The following is a 7,916-nucleotide window of genomic DNA, read 5'->3' as shown; positions in this document are numbered from 1 at the left end:
TGTGGGGGGGGGGGGGTATTTGGTTATTTTCTCACGAAATAAACTTAAATTGCCTAAGAAAAAGGAAAAAGTCTTGTCCCAGAAAAGATAAAGAGAAGAAAGGTGATAGATAGTCAAGTCGCAAAGAAGGATGAATGGGGAAATGAAAAGGGAAATAGAAAAGGAGAAGTTGGGTGTGGGTTGAGTATTTTGGTAGGAATACGGGAGGGGAAGAAGGACAGAAGGGGAGAGGGGAGGGTTTGCATGGTGTGGTGGTGGTTTAATCTGCGTGTATAGAGCTTGCAGGGGTGGGGTGTTCTCAATGGCGAGGGAGGCAGCTTTTGACTATGCTGTAAGTGGTAGAGAGCAAGGTTCCTGGCATAAGGTTTAAGGTGAGATCGTGGGAGGAAAGCTGGACTTTGATGAAAGGGGATGTAGGAAAGGCTTCAGTTGGGTAAAAGAAAGAAGCCTTAACATGTTAAATATCATAATAGGTGTTTATCCAGCAAAAGTTATCCCCAGACAACAATCGCCCCCCTCCCATATGTTAAATGGTGAGACTTCTTCAGATGATTTATAGTATCATCCTATCACGGGTGCACCAAAATGTGAGATTATGTTGGAAAAATCTTATGCAAACCTTAATCCGACGAAGTAGCACCTAAGGCGCAAAAGATATACTTCTTTTAGCATCTTTTCTGACATTTAAACCATCTTTAAAATCGTGGGTTGTTAGTTATTTCACTTCGCTCTTTCTTGCAGCATGCTATGGTCTAGCTGCACCTCGGGATGTAAATGTGGGAGTTCTTGTCTGAATAAGCCATTCCATCAACGTCCTGTGAAGAAGATGAAAATAGTGAAGGTATGCACATAAACTTTTAACATAGATATTTGGACTGATGTTAGTTATTGTGATATTTTGACAGCTTGTAGTCATCATTTATGACCTTGTCGTTATTAGTCATTTCTTTGTCTTTTGCAAGAGTTTGTAGGCAATTCCTTTCTCATGTAAATTTTCATTTTTCTGACAACTGATGCCAAGGAACTTTGCTTAGAACCTGATGTTTCTTATTTCCACTTTTAAGAGGTACATTCTCCGACAAGTAAACTATATGTCAAGTTGGTTTGATCATAAGAAAATTTAATTAAATAAATAAAAATAATTACAGGTTTCCACGTGAAACATTATGTGTGAGTGAGTCTTCAAGTGTTGATTACTTCAAGGGTTGCACATTTTTGGCCAGCGAAAACAAAAGTTTAAAACACATAAATGTGCAATTTAAAATATAGACCATAGTCATTTTTGTAGGGTCAAATTGGCTGATTGAGTGATTTCAGTCTTAAATCAGACATAAATTAGTTGCCTGTTGAAATGAAATTTAGATACTTATAAATTGCACAGAAGCACTTTCATTTGCAATTTCTCCCTATTAAAAAATGGCGGCAAAATACATTTCAAAACTTAGTCGAAGTACTATTTTCTTTAGACTCTTGGGAAGTGAAATTAGACAAAACTTTTGGGATAGAGGGGGTATATATCGTAAAGGATGCACCTCATTTTAAGATAGTTTGCAAGAAAGAAAGTTAATATTATGTACGTAGATATTTTTGTCTACCTGAGGGCAGGGAAAACTTGGGCAACTATGTTTGGTCTTGTTCATAACAGGTCTGGTCTAGTAAGTTTAAAAAACCTTCAAGAATGCTTAATTTTTTTCATAACAGGTCTGGTCTACTAAGTTTAAAAAACCTTCAAGGATGCTTGTTCATAACCTTTCTTTGTAGTGGGGTTTCATAACTAGGATAGAAGTTACCTATCTTTACGTGTTCTAAAACATCTAGTTGGAAGAAACTCTACTGATCCAATATAGGATCTATTGAAAGAAGTTCTAGATTTTCATGTCATGTCTTGTCATATGAGGTGTACTAACCTTTGTGGAGCACTGAAGGTAGGATGAGTATAAGTTTCAATAATGTTCTTCACTTCTTTGTAGTCTTTATTTCTTTATGGAGTTTGAAAGTTCCCCTTTTGATGGTTGCTATTTTTCTACTCTTTACCTTCCCTTCTGCTTGCAGTTTGAAATAAAAGTCATTAACACAACCTGTAGTTAGTTGCTTATAGATCTAGAGATCTGCAGTATTCTGAATCTGGCAAATTGTTCTGCCAATTTCCTGACAATCACTTTTGACACCAATGTCTTTGATATAGCACTGTTAAAATTTTCAGATGTGCTTTAATACTCTGCATCCTTTTTAGGAGCTCTTGTCAACTTTCACTTTTTTAAAGAACTTAAGGAGAGGGCATAGTTATTATTTTTGCATTTTCTATATCAAGTAAAGTGAGAAGACTTTCATTAATTTGCATCCAGCAGATGCTAATGGCTACAACATAGCTACTTTAAGCAAATCGATGATTTGATCAAGACTTTATATTTTCAAGATTACACCAACAAAAAAAAGTTCCTTAAAAACCTAGCCTTTACCAGCGTATATAAGAGGGGTAATTAAGTAAAAGGACCCTCATAAATCCTTTCTCAAAATACCACATTCATCAATTTTTACCAAAAATGACCATTCAACACTTTTCAATTGCAAGCGAAGTACAATTCGCATCAAAAGTGCAGGCTGGTACCATTTTTCATATCTATTTTTGCATTTAATTCAGTCACGTATCTGGTGAAGAAGTAAAGAAATGTTGGTTATTTTGTATTCTTCTTATTTTTCGTTTCTTTTGAAAACCAAGCAATAATCATCTAAGAAAATCAAGTTTTGTTGACACATAACATGCAGACTGAGAAATGTGGCACTGGGATTGTGGCAGATGAAGATATCAAGACAAAAGAGTTTGTTGTAGAGTATGTTGGAGAAGGTGAAGTTTTTTCAGTTTCTTGCTTAATATGAATAATAATTCATGTTCTGTTCATTCTGAGCTCTTAATTTAGTAAGTTACAACTGCAGTTATTGATGACAAGACATGTGAAGAGCGACTTTGGAAATTGAAGCACAGTGGGGAAACAAATTTTTACTTGTGTGAGATCAATAGGAATATGGTGATTGATGCCACTTATAAGGGAAACAAATCCAGATACATCAATCACAGCTGTTGTCCAAATACTGAGATGCAGAGATGGTATATAATTGTCATTAATATGTACTAATTATTTGTAGTTCTCTCAAATTCAAACCCTCTGTCAAGTGTCAAGGGATATCAACCTATTGTGTGATTTATTTGTTTTCATGCTCAATCATATTTTCAGGATGATTGATGGTGAGACAAGAATTGGCATATTTGCGACACGTGACATTAAAAGGGGGGAGCATCTGACCTACGATTATCAGTATGGACATTGAATGATTTTTTGTTTTGTTTGTTTTCTGTCATCCTAGCATCTTCAGTCAGCAGTCTGTTATCTCAGAGTGTGCATTCGCCCTTCGTCTAACAAGTTTAGCAGGTTTGTTCAATTTGGTGCAGATCAAGATTGTCACTGTGGTGCTATAAATTGCAAGCGAAAGCTGGGAATCAGACCTAACAAACTAAAACTTCCTTCTTCAGATGCTGCTGCACTAAAGCTAGTGGCATGCCAGGTAGCTGCGCCCTTTCCCAAAGAGAAAGTACTGCTATCTGCAAAACATGTATGTACCTCTGCTCTGTCTGTTAACATCTGAGATACAAGAGCAGTGTGTGTCATCTGGAATCATTCTTTTGGCTTGGACGTTTACCGTCTAGTTTTATGACTCAGTTTGTTAGTACTGGTCCATAATTGTTGTGGTGATTTGTGAAGATGAAACTGATAACAGATTAGACCTTCAGTTTTATTGAGCCAACATCTTTCTGTTCCTTTCTGAATTTTGTCGGAGGAAGACATAAAGAGGACAGGTACTTGGAATTACTGTCTAAAAGTAGTGCATCCATTCCTTTTTCCGATTGGGCAGGGGCCAACCTGTTGAAGACCTGCTGCTTTTCCTTGGAAAGATACTTTGAAGATCACTTTCCTATATCAAAATGACAAGATTTGTTCTGACAATGGAACTTCTTGCATTTGTTGGAAAGTAAAGATGGAAAATAAGAGAAATATTAAAAGATTGCCCATTTATGAGGTTTTTTGTGTTCATTTTTTTACCACGACCTGTATTTATATGTTTGTAGAAAAACACAAAACAATTTCAAACTCATGTGGACTAGAGGTTAAAGAAAGGCAACACGAGGATCATGAGTAATATATGTGAAGATGAAACAGACCTACTTTTTCTGAGGTAAAAGTGCGAAGATTACACAATGGTAATTGGTACATTAAGTATGTTATAGGTTCATATCCTGTTATGGTTTCTAGTAAGATGAACATAGTTGGCGAATCGTTCATGACTAGTTGGATGACTGACAGCATTGTTTGTGTTTGGTAGAGACCAACCCCATGGTCTTCCCAGATCTATGAGCCTGAGTTAAGAGTGTTAGATGCCTGTCTCAATTTCACCAGACTTGGATGATATAGGGAGATCATTCTTAGGCGGGTTTAAAATATGTTATTTCACTAATTAGGACGTGGTTTTGGCATTTTGCAATGTTTGAACTTTAATCTAACTAGCCACTAGCCAGCTCTTGCCTGAAATTGATAAGAGTGGTGTCAATAATGTTCTGGTAATCTGTTTTGGTTCTTGCTTCATAAATGTATTTACATGTGAATATTTTAAAGGAGTTGCAAAGCACTCTAGATTTGAGTAAGGCTAACTGTTTCTTCTTTTTTTCTGATTTGTTTTCTTGTTATTCTTTCTTTCCTCGGATTTGTTTCTTTTTCTTTATCTTCTTCGCAAAATGATGTTATTAAGGAAGAGATGGTTTTGAAATTCTTTTCCCTTGTTTAATTCTCATTAGAAGTGAAGACAGATAACTTTGATATGTGCAAAGAGGAAAATAAGAGAACAAGATGAGGAAATTATTCTCCCTCAAGCCCATTTACTTGTTTGATAGGATAACACTGAGAATATTTCCTCACTAAAGTTTATACTTATTAAAACGAACAAGTTCATCATCTCGTTTGCACTTCCTTCCAAGGCCAAGTTATAGATTTGTTTCCTCTTCTGCTTATTTCCTTCATAGTTCTCCCATTTTACTACCTTTGTTTCCATTGATGGATATAGATCAATGAGTTGCATACATTTTGTTTCCCAAAGAGGCTATATCAAAAGCTCTTCTAGTATCCTTCAGATTCCTGTACTAAAATATCTATTTCTCCCGATATTGTACTAATGTACTTGTTAACCTTTTCTTCACTTATATTCCAGGATTCTCTAACTGAAGTTCCCCCAAAAGGTAGGTTATGTATTCATTTGACCTACAAGTATATCTTTGTTAGTGAAGTTAACTTTTCTTTGATTTAACTCGGGCCTCATCCTGTTTAGGAAATTGGAGTTTTGACTCTGCTTGGAGAATCCAGCATCCTCGGAATTGCACAGGTCAAATTATAAGAATAATTCGCTCTTCTGACCAGAGGTATGTCGGTCTGTACGGTTGCATATTCTTTTTGTTAATATAGGCACTTCTTGCATTTTCTACTGGCAAGTGATGGAAAATCAGCAAGTTCTTGTTCTATGAAAAATTTGTAATTGAGTTACCAATTATATTTAATATATATGTTATCTTTATTGTTGTTTTCTATTACTACTATCTTATGGTTTTACTTTCAGTAATCTTGGAGTCTTGTTTTAAAAATAAAAAAATAAAAAATAATAATAATCGGATCTTTTAAAAGTTTATAGATTGAGGTTCAAAACTTGTATATTTTGATCCCCATGACCGTTTCTGTAGTGTAATTAAGTACACAAAATCTTGAACTTGAATAGTGCTATAGATTGAACTTATCTTTTATGTGCAGAACAGATTATACATTATAGCTAGCGACAGTTATATAAGTTTTGGCCATGTCTGAGTAAAATATATTTCCTTTTGTCACCTAATGTTGTTCTGTCTATTAGGAAAGAGAGAAAGATTGCAAGCTTCCATACGTACTCCAGTTTTTCTCCATTTTAGTCATAAATCAGCTGTCTGCATACATATGCCTGAGAAAGTGCATTAAGAAAGGAATCAAATCACTTAGACATCTAATATATATTGCCTAAATATGAGCTTTGGCGGTTGGAGTATAGTATTTTAGCTTCTACTTTCATAATGTTTAGCTTTTTTTTTTTTTACTTTGAAGTATTTCTTAGTTCTCTAGGAAGTCTATTCAAACGTCAGATTTCAATTTTAAATGCTGAGATATTTTCACGAAACCTTCTATTTATTTCTATTCAGAGAGTAATTAGAAATTTATTCACATGTGGTCTCCATGGTTTCTTTTCACATAGCATCTCTTTTTAAAGGTCTCTTTGTAACTTTTTCTTGTGTAATCCTCAGGTTCGTACTAAACATTCTTTGCATTAGGAATTGTCTACTAACTTTATATGTGTGTGGTAACCAAGTATGAAAGTGATGTCGATTTTGTTAACTTAATATTTAAAGAAATATCTATTAAACGTAGAAGCTAGCAAGTTTCTCTGTTGGATACTCTATTAATTGGTTGGCCGTTTAATCTTCGGTTTCTTCTCATTTATTTGTTCATATTTTTACATTTTTCAGTCCTGTTGACTTCCTGGAGAAATTTCTCTGTGGGAACTCTATCCATTAGTTGGACATTTATTATTCGGTTTCTTCTCATCTATTTGTTCATGTTGTTACACTTTTCAGTCCTGTTGATTCACTGGAGTCTCGAATACCTGATGTTTCCAGTTCCTTTGGAATCATAAAACAGTTTGACAGCATCACCAAAAAACATTTGGTAAGGAAGTTTTGAATTGTTTAGTGTGTAACTCGGACACCCATGATTTGGCTGAAGATTTACTCTTGTTCTCATCCCCCACCCGCCCTAACAGATCATGTTTGAAGACGGTAGTGTTGAGCACCTTGACTTGTCAAAAGAAGATTGGGGATTTTGTAACTTTGCTTAATCAGGTATTTTGTCCCAACTTTTTATTGAATTTTCAACCTACTATTTGTTTCCTAGTGTAGTTGAAATCTGAAAAACGATTGTCTTGAGCCAAGTGTCTCAGAAACAGCCTCCCTACCTCACCAAAGTCAAGGTCTGCAGTTGAAATGGATCCATGTACCTAGTTCAGGTTAAAAGGGTGAATTTTAATCTATGTTGCTCAGACTTTCCAAAAACGCTGCCACAGATGAATCCTCTAAAAATGCACTACTTTTGGAGGATTCGGCACGCACTGGTCGATTTCTTTTTAATGAGTCCGAGCATCATAGATTTATACACCAGTACAAAATACAGAGAACTTGTAGTAGTACCTTTTATTTCTATTTTGTATAATATTCGTATGAGATTAGGTTGAATGGAGCGATCTCATCAGTGAGGATTCATATAGCCCACTCCAACTTGTTTGGGGTTGAGGCATTGTTGTTGTTGTTGTTGTTTTCAATGGAATCCATAACGGAACGAGTATTTTTGCAGGTCTTAAGCTGTCGAAATAAAGATATACATGATTCAACCTCAGTAGCTGATACGCGACATATTCTTACAATCCAAAATTGCAAAGTGTCTACTAGCTTTGCTCCTGCTGTACCAAATGTGCAAAGTTTCCTTTTAACATATTCTTTCGGGTGATAATGTCAGTACACTCTTCCTTTTACTGGAGAGGGAAGTTCTGATGATTCTTTCCGATGCATTAGCACAACAAATGTAACAATAGCTCACCCTGTTCCAATTATATCGGATGTCCCCTGAGAAACATGTTGACTCTGTGGATCATAATTTATTTACTAGTCGTAAAGATGGATTTGTTAGCTCTCGATTTTCGTGTGTAGTTGAGGATTCAAATAGCCGATCCCAACTTGCTTGGGATTGTGGTATAGTCCTTGTTATGTTTTCTTATTCAATGCACTCTTTTGGCCTCCAAAA

General features: G+C 35.5%; 1 protein-coding gene across 2 annotated transcripts in view; it reads left to right on the top strand.

Annotated features, from left to right (window-relative positions):
- LOC102585737 (histone-lysine N-methyltransferase ASHH3) overlaps positions 1-7,916 on the top strand; it is a 13,140-nt gene extending 5,224 nt beyond the window's left edge. Inside the window, exons 5-14 of one of the 2 annotated variants that reach the window (XM_006354120.2) lie at positions 742-841; positions 2,767-2,845; positions 2,935-3,106; positions 3,234-3,314; positions 3,429-3,561; positions 5,257-5,284; positions 5,374-5,464; positions 6,698-6,788; positions 6,883-6,961; positions 7,470-7,916. In XM_006354120.2, the coding sequence (XP_006354182.1) occupies positions 742-841; positions 2,767-2,845; positions 2,935-3,106; positions 3,234-3,314; positions 3,429-3,561; positions 5,257-5,284; positions 5,374-5,464; positions 6,698-6,788; positions 6,883-6,957 (850 nt within the window). In that variant the 3' untranslated portion in view covers positions 6,958-6,961; positions 7,470-7,916. Of the gene's footprint in view, positions 1-741; positions 842-2,766; positions 2,846-2,934; positions 3,107-3,233; positions 3,315-3,428; positions 3,610-5,256; positions 5,285-5,373; positions 5,465-6,697; positions 6,789-6,882; positions 6,962-7,469 lie in introns of both variants that reach the window. The other variant, XM_006354119.2, reaches the window with a different exon arrangement.

This window comes from Solanum tuberosum, unplaced genomic scaffold (assembly GCF_000226075.1).
Source record: "Solanum tuberosum cultivar DM 1-3 516 R44 unplaced genomic scaffold, SolTub_3.0 scf00172, whole genome shotgun sequence".
In the NCBI taxonomy this organism is placed as follows: domain Eukaryota; kingdom Viridiplantae; phylum Streptophyta; class Magnoliopsida; order Solanales; family Solanaceae; genus Solanum; species Solanum tuberosum.
Note: the sequence above shows the minus strand (reverse complement) of the source record. Positions and strands in the feature narration are given on the sequence as shown.